At 48.7% G+C, this 21,723-nt stretch overlaps 1 protein-coding gene across 1 annotated transcript in view; it reads right to left on the bottom strand.

The window, feature by feature from the left end:
* Nucleotides 1–21,723, bottom strand: part of HCN4 (hyperpolarization activated cyclic nucleotide gated potassium channel 4) — a 98,003-nt gene that overhangs the window by 17,722 nt on the left and 58,558 nt on the right. Inside the window, exons 4-6 of the mRNA XM_065688190.1 lie at nt 15,566–15,784; nt 2,417–2,563; nt 325–565 (exon numbers count right to left, since the gene is read on the bottom strand). Coding sequence (XP_065544262.1) covers nt 325–565; nt 2,417–2,563; nt 15,566–15,784 — 607 coding nt within the window. The remainder of the gene's footprint in view (nt 1–324; nt 566–2,416; nt 2,564–15,565; nt 15,785–21,723) is intronic.

Here is a 21,723-nt window from a genome sequence, read left to right as displayed (position 1 = left end):
GCTCCATTTTTTCCCTTTAGGTTCTCAGCTTCACAGATGTGTCAGTCTGCTCAGGGCAAAAAGAAATGAACGTGCAAGAGCCAACTTTCCCTTCTCCATTTTGCTACTTATTATCTATACTCCTGAACTGCCTGTGAGTCCCACTCACTTCCTGTTACACCATTTACTATACCGGGAAGCTGCCACACAGTTGAGAGGGTGGAGGAGAAGTGCCTGGGGAAGCAGTTCCATGTGCTGCCACCCCAGTGCATCTAGGACAAGCTAAGGAACACGCGAGCAGTAACAGTGGGTATTGCTGTGTAATGATGATTGACCGACATGCACCTCCGAAGTAGGAGCCATCTGCCAGCTTGGTCTCCTTGTTGCCTTTGGTGAGGACGCTCACCACCCCGTGCTGGATGAAGTACATCTTCTTGCCAATGGTGCCCTCCCGGATGATGTAATCCCCTGGCTGAAACACCTCGAACCGCAGCTTGGTCAACATTGATGTCACAAAGTTGGGATCTGCATTGGCAAAGAGGGGCATAGAAGCCACCAGCTTCCTGCAGTTGAAGTTTATGATTTCCTGAGCATGATGTGATGCAGGAGAGAAAGAAAGAGAGGGGAAGGGGAGAAAAGTTGGGGAAGAAAAGACACATACATTTAGTCTACATCTAATAAATGATGAAGTTTCCCCACTTGAACTGTACACTATAAAGTAAGGGGGGAAATGCTGTTCCCTTAGTCTGGCTCCCCTAGTGTGAGCTGGAATGGGCTCTGGATGCTCAGAGCACATACAGTGTGAGCTGAGGCTGACAGCTTCATGCCTCACTGATTGCATTCATATGCTTTCTCTCTGACCAGGGACAAAAACCCCAACCTCTCAAACATGCACAGTAAACCTCTTCCTGCAGGAAACCTTGGGCTGGGAGAGAGGTGCAGAGCACGGGTGAAATTCTGGGTCAAAAAGCCCAGGGCTCCTCTGGGAGAATGTTATAACTCACCTTGGCAGCCCTACGGTCTGTGTTGCCCTTGCTTGTCAAATAGATGCTGAACAGCACAAATGTGCCAAGGAGCTCAGAGGCAGATGGGGATAGGGTGAAGAGAGGGGAGGGAGAGGTGCCCACAGGTCACTGGGCATGGATGGATCATCAGCTTCTGGTGAAGGAAACCCAGTTGAGCTGTTCAGCTGTCCAGAGCAGACAGGGACTGTGCCTCCTCCTGTGGCTGGCTGTCACTCCCAGGGGGTGACAGCACTTTCCACTGCACAGGAGCTGCTCTGTGCCAACTCAGACTTGGAAAGCAGCAGAAAGTGATACTGAGTTAATCACCTCAGCATAGGGCTTCCCAGCCAAGCAGGGAAGAGGCACCTGGATGACGGGCAGGAAGAAGGAGGGCTGGGAAGCATCTGTCTCCTCCTCACTGGGGTTCTTTTCAGGGTTGCCCTTTAAGACTTTGACCAAACTAGTTTCAAACTAAGGCTGGTAGGTCCTCAGCAATTCTTTCTCCTATGGAGGTGCTTTACTGGGGGGAGGAAGACAACAGGAAAACCTTTTCTAGTGCTGGTGGATAATATATTGGAGGCACAAACTAGGGAGAACCTGCATTGCCTGGCTTCAGTGTAAGCATTCTGTAAATGCTTATTTGCATTGTGGGCCCTGCAAAGAAGGTTCCTCCTTCTTTGGACTCTATGTGCTGTTACAGCTGATGTCTGGAGCACAGATGAGGCCACCACACTGCACAGAGGTTTAAATACATGAGATACAGATTAGGGAGCACAACTCGGAAGCAGTTGTGCATGTTTGTTTGGGTAGGGAAAAGGGCTTTCAGAGGTAATAACACTTTCCAGAGTGCTCTTCTGCAGGGGCACTTTGGGAAAGGGGATAACATTGCCAGATACCACCACAGCCTCAAAAGTTGACAAGATGTACCTGTTCATGTGCTGGGTGGGTAACACAGCCTGCACACTGCACCCTTTATGTCAGACATCACTTGTGCTGCAGCCTTTAACAGACTCAGGCAGGAGTCCTGCAAACACCAAAGGCCTGGGTTTCTCTCTCCACAGCAGTGACTTCTGCCATGGAATCAAGGGAATACCAGACATACACCAACGGATAGGACAGTCATTCCTGCTGAGTGAAAGTGTCTCCCACAGAGACATATCCAAGAAGACCCTGTTCTTCTTGGCCTTCCTCTCCCAGAAAGGTAGGCACAGCACAGGAACAGGTACAGGCTTAAGCAAAACAGGGCCTTTATGGCTGGTCAGACACATAGAGCACACCCAGAGCCAATGCTAATGGGAAAGCTGGCCTCCCACCACTCCCATCACTTTTGGCATCCTCTGCAAAGCACTGGGACAAAACACTGCACACTGGGAACTCCCCAGCTGCCAAAGGGGACAGGAACATGCATTGCCCATTCAGTGTCACCTCCTTACCTCCCGGAGGGGCTCACTCAGCTCTCCCAGGATGCTCTCCTCATCAAACATCTTCCCCTGGTAGCGATGCTCATAGTAGTCATGGATGCGTTGCCGCATGTCTGCAGGGAGCTTGTGGAAGGACATGTACTGCTCTACTTGTTTGTACTGTGCAAGGAAGAAAGGAAGAGAAGGAGTTACCAGCACATTCAACAACGGTGCCCACTTACAGACAAGCACAAACTAGACCATACCCATACCTGTTCCCTTCATCTCAAGCCAGACCTGGGCAGACAATCTGAAGCAAGAGAGAGCAACTGTGTGGGGAGAGTGCAGGCATCTTTGTTATATCTTTGTTATTTTCCCCAAATGGCTGTACCATGTTTTAACCTTTAAACTTACCCTCAGACAGTTACACTGCGGAGGCAGTTCCTCATTCCCTGGGTGCTGAGCAGCCCAGGGCCTGTCCTCCCCTACAGACACCGCAAAAACTGATAAGAAGGAAGTGCTCAGCTGGGAATCTCCTCACAGCAAATATTGCTGAGCAAAGACTGTAAAACCCTGGTGCACAACCAGAAAAGGGAAGTACAAGGTGTCCTCAGCAGGCGGCTTTTCCACAGCACACAATGGAATGGTGGCCGGTGACCTGGTGGCTTGGCTCTGGAGCAGTAAGTGATGTGCAGCCCCTTGAGGCCTCAGCCAAGCACAGGAACCCACTGCACCAGGGGCCATACATGGTTCAGCCTGGGATGTTCATAGCCACAGACAAAACTGAAGGACACACACACATACTCAGATGCTGAGTTACTCAGTTGAAGCTGTAATACCCATGGTCTGCTTTCCCTCTCCTCTGTTCTTGGCTGCCACGTACAATGGAACCTTTGCCTTCCCACCTTGGGCCCCACATTCTCTTCACCTTTCTTGGGTCTCTACTGCCCCATGCATTTCTGCTGTCTAACCTGTCCTTGTTTTTACCTAATGGTTTGCGTTTCCATCATGTCACTTAGAGGGTAATACAAGGGCCCACTATGAGTGATGCCAGAGCAGTATTTGGGGATGAATGGTGCTTTCTATGAATAAATGACACTTCCTTAAGGGCCTCAGACTGTAAATGGCTTGAGGGCACTTGCCTTGAAGGTGCTGCAGAGACAAGGTGTGTGCATTGCAATGGTTATGCTCCCTCCCACTGGTCTGCAGTAAAGAACATGATCCTGAGTGTGTACCATACTGAATAATGCTGACAAAAGGACCATGCTCCCCTTCTCCATCCCTCTTTCCCCTCTTGTCCCCGAGAAACCTGTCCCTGAATGACCCTTTACTGCAGCTTGTGCTGAGAGCCTAATTCCTGAACCTGTGCTCGCTGCAGCTCTCCCCTGCACACACCGTGTCACTCTGCTCCCAGCACAGCCTGTGCTGGTGCTGCCTTGCATGCTAACAACTTCATCTGCACCAGAGAGAAGAAGGAATTACTCTGAGAAGCCAAGGTGGTAGAGGAGACACTCGGGGTTTCCTGGCATCTCCAGAGCTTTGTGTCTGGAGCTAGCAGCAGAGGAGCTGACTGTAAATATTCATCATCACTACAGCATGAGCAAAGTCAAGCAGGTCACCACCTCGGGTGCTGGAGCCAGGCACAGAATTGGCAATGAATATGGCACTTCATTGCTTGGATTGCTGAAGCTCTGCAGGGACTGGCAGGATGCTGGGTGCTGCATGGAGGCTGCAGTCATGAACAGGGGAGATAAAGGGAGCAGGAACCACCATGTCCCATGTGGACAACGCACTGGTATGAGTCCAGTTACAGTTTTGTGGGTTATGCTCTTAAATCCTGAAAGTTTAAGCTCTTGGCTCAAACAAACACAGAACCGTAGAATCCCAGACTGGTTTGGGCTGAAGGGACCTTAAAGCTCCTCCAGCTCCAACCCCTGCCACGGGCAGGGACCCCTTCCACTGGAGCAGCTTGCTCCAAGCCCCTGTGTCCAACCTGGCCTTGAGCACTGCCAGGGATGGGGCAGCCACAGCTTCTCTGGGCACCCTGGGCCAGCGCCTCAGCACCCTCACAGGGAAGAGCTTCTGCCTAAGAGCTCATCTCAGTCTCTCCTCTGGCAGGTTAAAGCCATTCCCCTTGGCCTGTCCCTACATGCCCTTGTCCAAAGCCCCCTTCCTGATTTCTTGTCTTCTTTTTAAACATGGCTTGTCTACTGCCCCTGGAGACACATTAGCAGCATCTGAGACACCCATGAGACCTGTCAAATCGGACACAGGACATACAGGACACTCACTATGGAAAGGGGAATCATTACACTAGCTTTTGCTGACTTGGGTTTGTTAAATTGATTCTCAAGCCACAAACAGTTGGGCTTGTTTTAATGCTGTGGCTTTGTTGGCTAAATTATTTACCAAAACTATCACCTTATACTCTCAGTTTTAGCCCAACGTTTTGAAGTGGACCACCAACCAGGTCACAAGATGCCTGCCTGGTGCCCCTCTTCCCTCTACCATGAGTACTTGCCATCATCTTCAACTGACCTTTGTTTCTCAGGACAAATCCCCCCAAGATCCTCAGATTCACTAGCACAGGTTGGATGGAGCCTCTCAGATGCTGCTTATTCACTACTGTACATGGATTTATTGCTTTGCAATGAAGAGCAATAAATTACTGCTCTGCAAGTCTCTAGGTCTTGTCAGATTCTCCTAGAATCACTGTCCCTAGATAAGACTCAGAGTAAAACCAGGCCAAATTTACTTCACCAGGGAAAGAAAAGCTTCTGTTTCTGATTATAAATGAAGAACACGTTTCTAAGAGGAAAAAGTGAAGTAAGAAACTATAATTCTCTGTCATCATTAACAAGAGGTTCACATCTTGGCTCTCCTGTCTTTGCTAGTGCCACCTCCTCTCCCCCATGCCAGCTGGGGAGTTCTCTGAGCTCTTCACTCTCCCTTGTGCAGAGATAGAGTCTCTCTACATTAATAAACTACAGTCATGTGGGGTTTTCTCCTTCCCCTGGTGCTGCTGAAGGCCAGCAGTCCTGCAGTGTGGAACATTCAGAGCTACTAACCAAAAGGCTATTAAACATGTGTGAGGGAGGGTTCAAAGTGCAGTGGGCTGTGCATGTCTCTTCTCAGCTTAAGCTCTAAAGGAGATCTATCCTGAGGCCATCAGCAACACTCAGTGGTGCTACAAAGCAAAGGGGGAAGGATAATTGTGTGGTGAACATCCTCAGTACATGGGGGTTAAAGCGTCAGCCTGACAACCCTGAATTCACAGGCCTTCCTTGATCCCCTGAAGATCTGGCACCTTCTAAAACCGCTTCATACCCCCTGAGGTGGCAGCCCTTTGAGAACCTTCAGATGTTGCTTAACCTGACACCCTCCTCTTGTCTCCTTTCCCCTTGAACTTGTTTGTTCCATCTTCCCACTTGCCTCATGTCACCAGTGTGAGCTCTGCTCCGAGGAACTGAAGAGATTAGCGGCCTCTCTGTGTTCAACTAAAAAGACTCATTTAGGAATTATTTCAATCTTTCTGAAGACAATTGAGTCCATTTAAATCCTAGGTAATTTTCTTAAGTCTGTTTTACCTGAAATAAGCCTTTAAAGGAGGTATTAATATATTAAAGGGAAACCATTCACCTCAGTATTTTTCCTTCCACAGCTGCCTGCTTTCCTTAGTTGTCTCCACACTTAGCTCCCCTTCAACCAAAGCTCAGATCACTCACAGTCCAAAGGGAACTAAATAGCTTTAATGTCTTCCCTGCCCTCAATCTCTGTCATGAATCCTCCTCTCTGTAATAAATCACTGGCAAAAAGACTCTGACTATTTCCTTGCTTTACTTCTGATTATAAAAATGGCCCTGCATCTAAAGAGAGCTGCTCCCATTCCAGTCCTGGCATTGACACCTCTTTGAGCCCTCTCTTGGTCCATACACATCACTCTTCAGGGCTCCAGAGAAACACTGATTTACACTTTTGCATCTCAGTTAATTCAAACACAGTTGCACATGCTCACAGATGCTGACACGGGCACACACATAACCCACTCCAGTGAAGGCACTTGGGATACTCATCTCCATCTACCCAGCAATAAATACACATTTCTTATACAGAGCTGTTGCACTGCTTGCATCTTTCCAGGCTGAAACCTCTGTGGGAGGGTTTAACCTCATCCACAGTCTCCCTGTCTGGACTCCATGGAAGTCAACAGAGATGCACTTGTGTAAGAAGAAGGATGCTCCAGCTGAGTAATGCATTTCCCATGAAGTGAAGAATGATAATGCACTGACCATATGTTGAATGCTGGTAACATATATCCAGAGATACTGGATTAAGATCCACATCAGCAGCCATGAGGTACAACGCTGTGGCTCTTGCAATGGATTAGTGTTTCACAGGGGTAAAGATCAAGTCATGAGCATCACCAGGCAAAGTGTCCTGACAGGCCACAGTTGCATCTTGTTTTATTTTCTCTGATCTATGATGAGGATTAAACCAGTGCAGCTACACAGCATGCAGCAATCATTAGAAGCAAAGGAATGCTGAGTTCCTTTTTGTCTTTTAAGTCATTCATATCCCCAACCTGAGGATGTGTTCTACAACCACATCTCCATCTTCCTCAAAATGATCAAGACACACATTGTCATGGAGTCAAATAACTCCAGGAATGAGCAGTGCTGGTCAACAAGAAGCTGATCATGACCCGGCTTCAGCATGCGCTTGAGCCCAGAACCCCTTTGTGTGCTGGGCTGCACCTGCAGAGAGTGAGCAGCAGCTCAGGGAGGGGATCCTGCCCCTCTGCTCTCGTGAGACCCCATTTGCAGCACTGTGTGCAGCAATGCTGTCTTTGACATAAAAATGACATGGAGCAGTTAAAGCAAGTCCAGAAGAGGCCACGAGGATGAACAGGGGCTGGAGAACCTCTCATAGAAAGAAAGGCTGAAAACACTGGAGCTGTTCAGCCTGGAGAACAGAAGCTGCGTGGAGACCTCAGAGCAGCCTTCCAGTATCTGAAAAAAGCTACAAGGATGCTAGAGAGGGACTTTTCATCAAGGACTGTAGTGATAGGACAAGGGGTGATGGGTTCAAACTGAAGCAGGTTACACATTTCAGGTTAGATCTTAGGCAGAAGCTCTTCCCTGTGAGGGTGCTGAGGCGCTGGCACAGGGTGCCCAGAGAAGCTGTGGCTGCCCCATCCCTGGCAGTGTTCAAGGCCAGGTTGGATACAGGGGCTTGGAGCAAGCTGCTCCAGTGGAAGGGGTCCCTGACCGTGGCAGGGGTTGGGACTGGGTGAGCTTTGAGGTCCTTTCCAACCCAAATGATTCTATGAAGAATAGTGGAACTCTGTAACACAAACTCATGCCTGCACTGCTGGTGTGATCTTTGTTGGTTCCTCTTCACTCATCTCCAAGCTTGCAGCATATTTAGCATCAGTCCTTTCTCATCTAATTTTACTCTTCCTGAACTCTTGCTGAAAACTGTATCTGGTGCAGGTTATGTCAGTTTATCCAGAGTCTGCCAACAGCTACGAATGCCGTTGGCTCTACACACATGCTTGTGGGCACTGTCCTGCTGTTTTCCAACCGAATTAAATGTGTTCAGGGTTGTCTGTTCCATAGGAACAGGAAAGTGATTGAGAGGAACTGTAGTCAGGCATATGCTGTACGTTCTGTACCCTCCAGGCCTCAGGCAGCCAGAGACGAGGCTGAAGCAGGATCTGGATTCCTTCACTTAGAGGCCCAAAGGAAACTCTAAGTGGACTAGTAAGAGGAAAGATATCCAGGATGCCTGCATGAGGGGAGTCTGGGTTGGGATGGGAGGCTCAGGGTTGGGTACAGGCAAACTGTACCCCGTTGTATAGGAATGGGAGGTTATTTCATCCAGAACAACTCAGACCAGACCTAGCACAGCACCAAACTTTATCAGTACTATTTGGCTTTCAGATTAATGACCTAAATTTAAACCTACAGCCATGTACTCTTCAGCCTTAGAATCTACCACAGCTACCTGCATTCTGCAAGAAGCTCAGCAGCATGTCCTGGCTCTGAGCTCCTGGCTCTGAGTCCAAAGACCGTGTTACTCTTTGTACCATGGCATGCTACATGCTGAAAGACATGGAACAGCTTTACCCCTTACTGCAGTGGTAACCTTCAGAAACTACCTTACCTAGAATCAGGCTATTTACCTCTTGCTGTCTTCCAAAGACCATAGACACTAGCAGAAAATTCCTGGAGCTTTTTTCCATACAACATTCACTCCATTGAGGATGACTGTAATGATCAGCTGCCAGAGCTGCCTCTCCTTGCTGTTAATCAGCACCTATTTAGGCAAGGATTATGCTTCGTTTCTGGGCTGTGAGATGTCAAGAGACTGAGCTTGGTCAATGACGGGCTGATGGAACAGTTGTTTACTTCACCCATCAGCAGCACTGCTGCAGCGGCTGCGGCACAAGCCATGGAACACAAAGGAGATGGTGCTGTTAGCACAGCACTGAGTGTGCATCACCTACTGCTGCCAGCAATGGAAATGGCTGCTACCTTCAGGGGTCTGGGAGAGCAGATCCAAGAGCTTTAGGATGAATCTCTTTTCACTAAATGTTGTGGGCAAGGCCCCCTTTGTCTGCTCTTACAAGTGCTCAGCCTGAAGGAAGGTGGTGCAATGACAAACATATCATGTACCAACCTGTACATCATGGCTACAGAAACAGCCTGTTTTCCTTGACTGGCTCCAGCTGAAGAGAATGCCTTACTGGGTTTCAGAGATCACATACCAGCATAAGTCCAGCACAGGGATCTTTTGGACCTCCTCAATGAACCTTTCATCATTCATGAAACACTGTGAAACTCATAGTGCATACTGGTGGTGTCAGGTCTTGTGACTGGAGCCACTTAACTGGAGGTTTGATGGGCAAAAAGAGCTCAACGTTATTTTCATCATCAGAACAGAATGAAAGAGATGAGATAAAATCTGCTACCGAAGTCGGAGATGGGGAAAAGGGACCAGTGAGTCTCTGCAGTTTAAGATCAGCATTGCTGGGAGCGGACTTTTGCCAGGATGGCTCAGCAGGGAAGCTGAGAATGTCCATTTTAACCTAGATAGTTATTTATTTACACTTCAAGTGCCAAAATTAATTTCAAAACTGATAATGAAGTTTGTTGTATCCCACACTGGGATACAAAGAACTGCTGAGGCAAGAGCCCTTTCCACGTGTGTGCACAAGCACGCTGCTCAGAACAGGCTGGCATTGATGGTGTGCAAAGAACAGAACAAAGAACAGAGGCTTCCACTCCCAGAAAGAAGATGTGAAAAGCCCAGCTATAATCACAGTATCTCCAGTACTGCAAATTGAGACCAATGTAAACCTGCTGACAGAAGGCAATCTACGTGGCAGCTTTACTTCCCCTTCTCTGAAGATGTGCTACAAAGACACTGCAAAGTTACTGCCTCCTTCCTCCCCTTGTTTGAGAGTGGAGAGGGAACCGTATGTGCCCCCGCACTCAGTCTCAGCCATGCACCCCATGCAGGCACTGCTGCTTGTACGATGGACACATTCCCCAGCTGGGTACTGAAATCTCTGCTTCAAGTATCTACAAGGCATGTTTTACAGCTTCAAAATGGGACTTAGTGACACACTTCCATTTTATAACCAACCGAGGAGTCTCTCATGAAAAGGAGCTTAAAAAACTGACACAAATGGCTGATGTGTTGGTTGAGCTGAACTGAAGGAATCATTGATCTACCACCCCAATACCTATTTCTTACAAATACTCTTGAGGTGGCTGTGGTATCTAAAAGAACAGCTGCCTTGCAGCACCAGACGTACCTTCCTGAGCCAGCCATTCCCACCGAATAAAGCTGTTAGAGACCTTGAATTGCAGCAGTTAGAAGGGACCTCTGGGGGATATTTTGTCCAAATCCCAACTCAGAGGAGACCCAACTTACATTGGGTTACAATTTTCTGGCAGCCTCCTTGGACTTGTCACATGTGGGCAGAGAAGGTGGGGATGGGGCACCTGTTTCTATTCCATCTGTTCTTAGTAAGCTTTAGGAAGCTGGACCCCTCCTGTTAAGTTAAGCTGCATCCAAACCTTGCTCCTTCCGCTTGCTGCCTCTGCACTGCAAACTACTCAGAAAACCTGTTCCTGATTCCAGAAACAGCTACCTGGAGGCAGTGCTGAGAGCCCAAGCCCAAGGCACATCACAGGCGCCTCACTGCAGGCACAGTCCACAAAGCCCATCATTTATAAGCCTTCTTATCAACCCCAAATGCTTTGACAGTGACATGGGACATGACAGGTCTGAAGCCATCTCTTAATAGGCTGAGGTAATGCACAACTAGTGCTGTCAGAGCAGGATAAAGCAAGGCTCTCCAAACCTTTCCCACTTAGGAAGTTTGATTGAATTTTCCATTTGATTAAATGTTCCAGACACATTTAATTTCTGGAGTGCTGCACACCTTTCCCTCTCCTTCATACACACTACTACAAGAGTAAGGGAGCTTTGCAGCTTCCCTGACATCCAGAACTGACAGTAGCTCAGAAGGGGACTTCCACATAACCCCTCTGAACTCTAGGAACCTGGGAATGACCCCTGAGAACCTACAGACATTGGTGACCAATCACCTTGGGAATATCACTTCAAATCCTGTTCAGACTGGTAATGAACATGAAATTTCCCAGCTTTGTGGGAGAGTAAGTGTGGGAAAAATCGAAGTCTTTGCCCAACTCCATGCTGACACTGGTTATCTTCATGTTTCTGTGCTGCGCTGGCCCCAAAGTAGCACTGGCTTACCCAATCCTGGAGCCACGAGGCTGAATACAGCTTTGTTACAGGGCAGTGCTTGGGTTAATCAGCCCTGCTTAAAGGAGGGCTAGAGGAGGGGCTAACAGCAAGGGCATGGAGCCAGGCTGATGTGATTATGCTGTATCCAGGACCCCCAGCTAGGATCTCTGCACCCAATTCCCTGCACACATTCGTTTGGAGGCTGTTCAGAACACCAACCTGCACAGTAAAAGAGCCCAAATCCAAAGGAGTAGCCACGAAACGCCAGGCTGAGGGCTCCTCTCACCTGGTGGTGTGTCTCAGGCAGTTTCAGGTACTTTGAGGAAGAGACTAAAGAACAGAAGAGCGATCCACACAGCAGTCCAGCTCCAGGCCATATGCTCCCAGCTTTCCTGACAAAGGCAGATTAGGGATACCTACTGTCCGCATCTCAGCACTCAGTAACACTGGAAACATTTTCCTTACATGAATTTCTCTAAGCCCAAAGACAGGTCCCCAGCTTTCCCTGCAGTAGGCAGGCACAACAGCGGTCTCACTTCCCCTCTAATGAACATTGGGCTAACATCCGCTTTGTCCCAACAGAGCCTGAATGTTCCTGTTGTCTTGCTTCAGCCTTTACAGTGACTACATTTTCCCCAATTACTCTTTGCTGAATGCAGGCTGCTGACAGAAGGGCTGTATTGATAGCTGGACTATAAAGTGCTTTTTGCTTGGACAGCCAGACCTTGGGTGTGTCAAGAAGGCCTGTGCTGATGCATAAGCAGGGCTGTTTCAAGAACTGAACGGAGATGCCTTTAGTGCTTCTGTAAGGAAGTCCCCTTGCAACTGTGCTTCAGAGTATTAAGTGAATACACAAGTACCTAAGTATCCACCCAGTTTCAATACGTATTTTAAGAACAAGAGGCAATGGATAATTCAGGGTTCACTGGACAGTTCAGACAGTGATGGTTCAGGGGGGTGGAGAAGCAGGGGACTGAATGTGGAAAGCAGAGAGCTGAGGGAATGCCAGTGTGGCAGGCAGATCTTTATGAGAGGTGAGGTTCTGGAAGGAGAGATTACACCTTTGCTGGACTCTGCAATGCTCACAGCAGCAATTCCTACCTCGCATCAGTCATTCTTCTGAATGTACCTGAGAAGGTAACAGGGGAGCAGATCCTCTCTGCATGATGCCCATCACTGCCTGCATCCTGGGAGACTGAACCCCACAGTCTCTTCCTGCTCTGTTCCAAGGAGCTTGGCTGCAGGAAGCAGTGAAAGCTTCAAGGTTACAGAGTCTGCTGGGGAGGACGAGGCTGTGTGTGGTGACTTGACATAAATATTAATCCAGCCAAGCTTTATAAGCAGGGAAATTAATAGGAGAACCTGCAAAAACCATGTCAATAACTTGCAGATTGGTCTAGATTATTTATCTCCTGGGCAGGAAACACTCTTCCTCTCTCATGAGCCACAACTACTGCAAGTTGTAGGATTAGGAATTTCTATGTTAAGGCTTGAGATAATCCATGAATAGCTGAAAAGGGCTTTGTGCCTCTGCTGTTGCTTATGGACCTCTTCCTCTAGCACCCTGCACCAGCTCTGGCACTCACTGGCCTCCTCCAGTGTGGCAGAAAACTAACCCAGAAGAAAGGAATCAGCTTGGTAAAAAGTTTAAGAGGTGAGTCAGCTCCTGATCCTACCATGGTGACTCTGTGACTATGGGCAAGACTAGGGGCATAACACTCTGAATGCAGGACAGGACAGAGAAGTCCCTTCTAACTTTGCCTTTGGGCCTGGAAATGAAGCAGTCAGTTCAGAGTGCCAGATCTAAAGAGCTATTATGATTCAGGGCTGTTCAAGAGGTGTTCATGCCACCAGTGCCTGAGCTGGTGTGAGTGCTCTGTGCCTTGTGGGACTCACCACTTGTACTCACAAACCTCTGCACTACACTGTCTTGGAGGGTGCAAATTCCCTATCCAAATTCTCCATGCTTCCTACTACCCCACTGATCCTGAACAGCTTCCCTGCCATGCAGAAACCAGCACAGTGTCATTTCAGGTGCTACAGGAGAAGACTTACACAGGACAGGTATTGCATGTCCAAAAGTTCAATGAATCCAAGCCAGAGTGAGACAAATCTGCGACTGAAGGCACCAGACAGCACATCTTGGCTTTTACTCCTCTCCTCAAAATTCCTGTTTGTCCATGCAACTCAATGCCAAACGGGCTCGTTTGGCAGAGCTCACAACAATCTGAAACATCACCACAAACTCAATCCTGATCCTGAACCTTGTTTTGAAGGTTACAGAAAGCAAAGCCTCTCAGTGCAGCTACGAACCAGAACCTCCTGTCCTGCTACTATGCTATTTCTGCTACTCCTCCTACTTCCCATTGCCTTCCCTTTCGTTGGCTGCTCCTGGAAGAGCTGCTAAAGTCTCCAGAGCCCTGTTTGCAGCCCAAGGTGTACTCAGCAGAAGTGTCTAAACTGCTGCCTGCTTCTACCAATCGACCTCCAAACTTGAGATTCTTTGCTTATGCTTCAACAGACACATTGTCCCATGAGGACTGAACTAAATTGAGTTGCAGGGCTGCAAATCACAAAGCAGCTTCATTTTCACCATGGCTATTCAAGTGCTAAGGAATGCAGAAAATGAATACATATTTGGTTTTAGGCCATCGTTTGGCCCATTTGAAGGGGAAAATGAAGGTACTCAATCCCTGAGGTTTTAATCCCAGGGAAATACCTTGGGAAATGAACCTGCTATCACCACCACAAGTGGTGATAGCAATACACCCTTTTTTAAATCCTCTATCCACTATTTCTGTCACCAAGCTCTTCTCCTGGATCTGTTAACCCTCTCATGTACATCTCCCCATTCTAATAAGGCTCTAACACTTCACATTTGTTCTGTCATCCCTGCCATAGTCCCAGCTGCCCTTCTGGATTTCCCTGAGCACTGACTGGAATCCAACTTCCAAGGTCAAGTTCAGCCCTTGTCTTTGGACCTGGCTTGAGGAGAAAGCTGTGGTGCCCAGCCCTGCAGGTGGAACCTTGGCTGCAGTGAGGCTGGCCAGGTGGCTTGATCTGCAAATCAGCCCTTCCCTTCTATGCTGCTTCAAACACATTTGAATAACTACTCTGCATACACAGAGCTGATCAGCTTTCATTCCTGGTGTTGCAGTGTCCTTTCCTTTGGCATGCCACACTCTCAATTAGAATTACTGCAGCCAATCTGTAGCACAGTGGTAAAACTCTGCACAAAGCCCAGTCCTCCACCCTTCTTCTCCTGGGATTTTCCCCTCTTTTACCTCCAGAGATCTTCCCTCTCTTCAAATCATGATTCAGCCTCTGGTCTTCTTTGCTTTCAGTCTCTGCCCTACCCTCTTTCTGTGGCCCAGCACTGTAACCCCATACCAAAACTGCTCCTAGGCCACTCTGAACTTAAAATTCACTTAGCCATAGTTGACCCACTTGAATAACATCAACTGGACCTGGCCTTGTGAGGGCAGGGCTAGCAAATAATTCTTCCTCTTCTTAATTTTCAGACCAAATATCTCTGTAGCACCCTGACCATAACATCTCCTTGCCTATGTCCATGGCATCCTCAGCCCTGCTGAGGGCAGTTGCTTTTGCAACTTCAAGCAGAAGTTAAAGGCAGAAGTTTTGCCTGTGTCCTGGATGGCAAAGCATCACTGCACTTTTGCTTTAGATAACAAAATGTCATTGTACAGACAGTGCTATACTGAAGGCACAGAACGAGGTAAGGAATTGATGCAGTCCCACAAGTTACCCTCATCAGCTGAATCAGGATGACTGACTTTGTCCTTTACCATCTTACACAGAGCACCACCCTAACGCCACCACCACTTACTGCCACCGCAGTGGTAACTGATCACTGTGACATTTCTGCCCATGCTTCCATTATGCAATTCAACAACTGTGCAATTCATTCAAGAGCTACCTGGGAACCTGTTGGGAGGTCCTGATCTTTGATCTGTGCTCTGGGGTTTGTTGTGTAGTTTCACTCCTGAGAACTGAAGTGAATAATTTGGATACTTTTACAACCAGTACTTGCTACACAGAGCCACGCAGTCTGGAACATTCACTTGGGATTTGAAACAAGATCTTGGAAAGGAAAAAGTGACTTGCAGCCTTGGATGCCACCAGTGACACTGATAACGTTCATCTAAAAAGAATGACAAGAATCACCCGCTTGCCCTGATATTACCCTTCTACACCTATTTGCTCCTGAGGGTTTGAGTAAAGGGACGAACTACCCATCCCTTCACTCCCCCGTGTGGAGGTGGGTAAGCAATAAACCACCGTGGTGAGGAAGGCACCAAAGATCTGGCCTCTCACCCAGCTTACTGCCAGCCCTGGACTCCTCGATACAGTCACATGAGGGTCACGGAGCCCGGTCCTTACCTTCTCCTGGTACTGCCGCCGAGAGGAGTCCAGCGATTGGATGAGGGCGGTGGCGTGGCCGATGAACATGGCGTAGCAGGTGGCCCCCACAATCATGCTCAGCATGGTGAGCCACACGTCTGACATGCCAACGGGTGCCTGCTGCCCGTAGCCTATGCACAGCATGTGGCTCATGGCCTTGAACAGCGCGTAGGAATACTGCTTCCCCCAGGAGTCATTCTAGAGAGACAGACAGACAGAGCTTCAGCACTGGGACAGGCATTCACATTTCAGAAAAGCACAGCCACCATTCGACCCCAAAGCCCATGTTTAAAGCAGCTCTACATATTAAAAAAGCAACTGTATTCTCTGAGGGCTTGGAAGTGCTGGGCACACTCAATAATCCTGCCTTTCTACTCCGCTCTCGTGAGACCGCGCTTGCAGCACTGTGTGTAGTGCTGGTGTCCCCAGCATAAGGAGGACATGGAGCTGTTGGAGCAAGTCCAGAGGAGGACATAAGGATGATCAGGGGCTGGAGCACCTCCCATACAAAGAGAGGCTGAAAACACTGGGGCTGTTCAGCCTGGAGAAGAGAAGCTGCGTGGAGACCTCAGAGCAGCTTCCAGTGTCTGAAGGACAAGGATGCTGGAGGGGGACTCTTCATCAGGGACTGTAGTGATAGGACAAGGGGCGATGGGTTCAAACTGAAACAGGGGAGATTGAGATGAGCTCTTAGGCAGAAGCTCTTCCCTGTGAGGGTGCTGAGGCGCTGGCACAGGGTGCCCAGAGAAGCTGTGGCTGCCCCATCCCTGGCAGTGTTCGAGGCCAGGTTGGACACAGGGGCTTGGAGCAAGCTGCTCCAGTGGAAGGAGTCCCTGCCTGTGGCAGGGGTTGGAACTGGATGATCTTAAGGTCCCTTCCAACCCAACCCAGGCTGGGATTCTACGATTCAGGAAGTTTGGTCATCTGAGATTGACTCTGGACAGGATTTTTAGACATTTTGCATACTCTTTCCAGCAAAACTTTGCAGCAATGAAGGCAGGCAGTGTGACATGCTCCTATCCTCATAGACTGATATTAGGCCCCGGGATATTTCTGAAGGGACTCACATGAGCAAATGAACTGGTGAAAGACAGCCTGAGCATGGTGCCAGCAGCAAGATCTTAAGAGTGGGGAAAATCACTCCTGGCAATTTAGGAAATGGTCAGGATTTCTGGTCATTACCTGAAGAGATGGGAAGGGCAGAAAATTAAGAGGATAATGTCCAGAGAGCGAGTTCTTCTTAGTGTAAAACAGGGCTTTTTTCCAGGAGCTGAGAAAACTACAAATGCTCTCATCTGGGAGGTGCAATAAGCCACCGAGAGCTGAAGTCAAGGGCTTCACCAGACACCCACTGCACCCACTGCAACCAGCACAAGCAGCACCTCAGCAGTGACCTCACGGGACAGAAGTTTCATGATTAATCTGATGAGCTTGAGTATGTGGAACACTTCGAGGTGCATTTACTATCCTGTGGGTATGTGCTAGCAAGTCCTTGCCACAAAACCTTGTAAAGTAAATGCACTGTCATCACACATTGTTGCCACAGGGTGTGTGAAAAAATACCTCTTCTCCAGTGACATTCACCACAGCACATCAACTGTACATTCATCACTCTTCTTTCTGGTCTAGGAAGGCATTAACATTATGGGTGGAAATCCATATGCCGTGGCAACTTAGAAGGTCATTATACAGAATGCCTGGCTTGTGGCTTGTCAAACAGAGAAGCAATGCTTTTGTGAACTCCATCCCAAGAGATGCAGCAGCCACAGCATCAATGACCAGTGACGCTACAACCCCTGGAGCTTACTGGTCACCTTGGAGGTATCTCATCACACTGAGCTTGGTGGCTGAGGACCTCTCTGCAAACAGCTCTCTCAGTGTCACTGATGTTGATGGAAAGTTTTCACTGAGCTTACAAGTAGTAAACAGAAGCTGTGGCAAAGAGCTGGAACCTTTGGAGAGTATTAATGCTTGGTTAGGTGATAAGCACATGGACAAAGGCAGGTGATAGCATTACCTTGGCCATATCCAGTTACATTATGCAAGCCAGGCCTGATTCACACTGCAACAGGAAGGGCAAAGCAAAAGAAATGATAGCGAAGTGGACACAGAAGCAGCACATTCAGAGCCCCAAAAAAGCTGCTTCCGCCCGGCGCCGGCCTGTCTGGGCTCCCCTCCCTGACAAAGCAGGACCCTGCTCACCTCCTGTGCTGGAAAAACTACCCTGGAGTCAAGGGACAGAGACAAGAGACAGTGTGGCCACTGCTGTCTCCATTCCTGGCTATGCCCACGTGTGAGGAACTGCACATCAAAGGGGAGCCAGATAGGGGTGAAGATCTTCTGTACTGTGCTGCCTGGCTAGGGCAGCAGGAAGGATTGGATGGGAAGGGCTGCCTGAGGTGCAAGCACCAGAGGAGTGAATCTGCTCCTTTCCCTCACCCATGTCTATGCTATGGCCCCTAGAGTCCTGGGCAAAGAAGTGGGGCAGACACATTTTTCTACCACCCAAGTTTTGGGTCATTTTGCAGACCCGCTTCTGATATGTGAAGTCATCAAGCATCTCGCACACCTTTTGGAGCCAGCCCTGCATCTCCACTGTTAACTCTTCCAGGAACCACAGTCCCCTTCCCTCAGCCCTGCAGTACCGGCAATTGTAAAGCTGTGGCCCCTGAACTCACAGAATGACAAATGCTGCAAATTCCATGGCTTTTTCCCATTTGTTTTCCATGCTTCAGGAGGAAAGTCATCCTGAGACACCAGGAAGGAGCAGTCACACTTGACCAACCTCTGCCTAAAAGGTGTTTTACTGGTGCAGGATCCTGGCCCATCCCTTCCTTGTCAGATGAATTCCTTTCCCACCAGGCATTTCTCACTGGGACACTGCAGAAGTGCTGCCTCTGAGTTCAATGTGGCAGTAGTTTAATAGAGCAGCATATCCCCACAACAGAACTGAGAGCAGAAATGCTGAACTGAAATTCCAAAGGGAATTTGGGGAGGCAGAATAAGAATAGCTGAGCCAGAATTTGGTATCTCAGGAAACTGACTGCCACGGTTTTTAATGGTAAAGAATGATCAGAGCTTAAGAGGAACATCTGATGTCAGGCAAGTTCAGGCTTTAAATGCTGTTCTTCCAGCAACCTGCTGCTCAAGGTGCTGTTTACGAGGAAGCTTGCCAGTGTTTTGTAGGAATTAGTAATCCAAAACTACAACATCTAACATCACTGAGCCCCTGTAGCCTGCAGAATCTCTTCTGGCTCCCTAGGAACTCTAGACTTCCAAGCCTCAAGCCCAATCCCCAGCAGCAGCACAGCTCCGAGTGAGGACAGCCTGCTTCGTGCCAGGCTGCAGAGCAGAGTGCTGAGTTAATGACAGGCTGGGGGTGAGAGCTGGAGTCTTTAAAACAAATACCCTGAGGGAGTATCTGCTGCGAGAAGAGATCAAGGACTGCTGCAAGAGAGGCGCTTCCATGGAGGGGAAACCTTTCAGAGCAATTACTTCCATGACACAACCTCTGAGTTCTTTCAACGTCTGTAAAGAGCACTGGATCCTCATGGCACAGTATATGTGTTCTTTGCTTATAGGTCTGAGTATATCTTTAGTTTTTAGGCCTGCTCTAAACTCTACCGTCATAGCCCTGTAGCCAATATATGCCAGTCTCCAGAGTGGGAGGGTTGTACTACTTCAAACATACTGGAGTAGCTAAAATGGCCCATTAGGGCAGGTCAATGAGGCCTTAAACTGCAGAGAGCAAATGGCTCCTCATTAACCAAATCTCAAAGCCAGCTAAAGTGAAGCTACAGAACACAGTCAAGGGGGATGTTATCCCATATACATGCCTGGCATTAAGAGTATTTCCAAAAGGGAGTTCAAATAACTTTGAAGTGGTTTCTCAGCCTAGCTTGTTTTTAACATCCACACTGGCAGTGTTGTAAGGGTTCCTCTGGGATTAGTGTCTGGAATGCAATGCCTCTGCTCAGATCTCTCCTGAATGGTGTCTTATAGGATGTTCTGCGTCTGGTGTACATGTGAGTGTGCCTGGTTGAAGCCTCACTAGAGAAGACTAAATGGAAAGAAGTAAAGACACTGAGAAGTACTGTCAAATTGTTGGGATAGGGCCATGGTCCATGGGCACAATGTTATGCCTGACTTACACCACTAATAACTCACTGTATTAAGGCACCATCTGTAGTGAAAAGCCGTATTTCAATCTTTGGAAGCCCCACGTTTGTCTCAGCAGTGATCTTACCTGGCCACAGAGATGTTACTCAGGGTTTGCTACTACACACTAATGTCAAGCTGTGAAATAAGGCCTCTGAACACCACTGCCCTCCCCTGGACAACACCATGGCTGCTGGGCTCGGAAAACACCTTCAGATCCAGTTTAAGGGAATGGAATAGTGGGATGAGAAACGGAGATGATAGGTCAAAATTCACACTGGGAAGAACCTGCCTCTTCTGGGCTTATTTCCAATGAGAGCTTTGCATGGGCTTCACCCAACAGAAAAGATCTTCTGAGGGCTCTGAGTGCACCAGTCTGAACTGCCCCAGTCATCACACTTGTCCAGGGCCCTGACCCACGCACCCCATGTCCCTGGTGCTCCATTTCAGTGCAGGCCTGGGCACCCAGACCTTGCCTGAACTGAATCTGTGCCCAGCCCTGGGATCTGAACATTACACTACAGCCTTACTTCCATCTCTTACTGCTCCTAGCTGGACTCACTGAATAGACCCTTGATGTGACTGACACCCTGGAATGGTCAACGGTCACTTCTGCTTTGCCCATGCTGTTTCAGCTGATGGGACAGTGCTCTAGTTGGTGAGGGTGCTGCCTGCGCAGTGCTCCCCTCTGGCTCCTGACTTACACCCCATGCTGCAGCAGCCCTACTCTTGCTGTTCCCTGACAGATGTTGTAAGCCATGATAAGGTACTACACAATTTATGTGCCTGCTGAGTGAGGGCAGGAGCTGGACCAGAGGCTTTAGGGGAGTTCAGAATCACACAGAAGATCCATGCAGGACTGCTGTGTCCTCCACAACACATGCGGCACCCATTTCTCTTCCTCCTTTCTATCAGCATCACTACAGGAATGTGCTGGGGTGCGGAGGAGGCTTTAAGCTCAAAAGGAAAGCTGCTCTCCTTTCGGAGGGAGGGAAGATGATTAGTGTTCCCTATGCAAGGTCACTGCATTTGACATGGGGATATTTGCCTTCTCTGCAGGGCTCCTCAGCTCAGCACAATACCCAGGGGAGTGAGCCACGTGTTTCCAGCAGCTTTCAGGTCTCAGCAGAGCTCAGATGTCTCGGGTGAGGAGCTGCCAGGAGAGGGTCTTGGGGAGATGCTGCTGCTCTCACACATGCTGCTAGGCAGCTGACTCACTGTGGTTCTTCTGTTTAATAAAGTGCCCTGTAGGGAAGCTAATGCTGGAGCCCCTGAGATGGGGCTGAGCAATTAATACTGCAAACATCCTTCCCTGCCAGTTCAGAAGGAAGTCACACGGAGACTCACTCCTATAACTGCTCATATTTCTACATGATGCATGTAGGAAACACCAAGATGAACTGGACCCAGGGATTTATCGAGCTCCTGATGTGATTTGGCAACACCAGACCCTACACAGAGCCCCTGGAAGAGGATCAAACATTTAGGAAGCAGATTGGAGGTGATGAATCTTCTTTCCCTGCTGTGTTGGAATCAGAGGTGGTTTTATGGACTGCCAAGTGACTAGGTGGGAAATACTGGAGCAGTGGAAGAGCAGCACCAGCATACTCAGGGAGAAAGCCTCCGAAGCTTTTGGCACCTCACTTTCAGCTCCCCTTAGCTGTAGCAGCTTCAGAAGATTCCTTTTTATCCTGCACTGGTTCCATCCCAGCTTTTTGGCTCCTGTGTGTAAGCAGGACAGTCCTGCACCAAGTATATTTATCTCCTCAAAGCTATGACCAGGTCAGTACAGAATGTCACAAACTGCAACTTGCCACAGACAGATGCCATCCTGGACTCCCACCTCCCAGCCCCATCCATCCCAGCTTGCAAACAGCCATTCTCGAAAACACCATCAAGATCTTGGCACCAAAATCTGAGAAATCAGCTCAGAACACTGATTTCTTCTTGTTTCCTGCCTCAGTGGCCTCTCCTATTAC

Source organism: Lathamus discolor, chromosome 8 (assembly GCF_037157495.1).
Source record: "Lathamus discolor isolate bLatDis1 chromosome 8, bLatDis1.hap1, whole genome shotgun sequence".
Taxonomy (NCBI): domain Eukaryota; kingdom Metazoa; phylum Chordata; class Aves; order Psittaciformes; family Psittacidae; genus Lathamus; species Lathamus discolor.
The sequence above is the reverse complement of the archived record's forward strand: the minus strand, read 5'-3'. Positions and strand labels throughout refer to the sequence as shown.